Source organism: Apis dorsata, unplaced genomic scaffold (genome assembly GCF_000469605.1).
Source record: "Apis dorsata unplaced genomic scaffold, Apis dorsata 1.3 scaffold_694, whole genome shotgun sequence".
Lineage (NCBI taxonomy): Eukaryota > Metazoa > Arthropoda > Insecta > Hymenoptera > Apidae > Apis > Apis dorsata.
The window spans coordinates 88,412-88,710 of record NW_006263873.1 but is presented as its reverse complement, the minus strand read 5'-3'; the positions used below and the strand labels follow the sequence as shown (position 1 = coordinate 88,710).

General features: G+C 24.4%; 1 protein-coding gene across 2 annotated transcripts in view; it reads right to left on the bottom strand.

The window, feature by feature from the left end:
• The window catches only part of LOC102670860 (calcium uptake protein 1 homolog, mitochondrial), a 9,324-nt gene that overhangs the window by 4,117 nt on the left and 4,908 nt on the right, over window positions 1–299 (bottom strand). For both annotated transcript variants that reach the window (XM_006622502.2, XM_006622501.2), the window contains exon 6: window positions 39–199. In XM_006622502.2, the coding sequence (XP_006622565.1) occupies window positions 39–199 (161 nt within the window). The remainder of the gene's footprint in view (window positions 1–38; window positions 200–299) is intronic.

Sequence of the window (299 nt, the reverse complement as noted above, 5' to 3'; positions counted from 1 at the left end):
TATAAATATTATAAAATTGCAAATAATTTTTTACTCACTTTAAACATATTACCAGTAGCAACATGATCACGATGTCGATTACCAATACTGGTTTGTTGACGAATTAATGTAGCAACTTTTCCGAATTCTTCAGAATCCACATCACCATCTCCATTAAAATCAAACATTCTGAAGGCAATTTCGAAATGTCTTCTAGAAGCTAGAAATAGAAAAATTTCTTAAAATGTAAAAATGAAAAATTATTGTTTTAAAGATTAATATTAATTTATAATAATCTAGTTTGAAAAAAATCTATATTT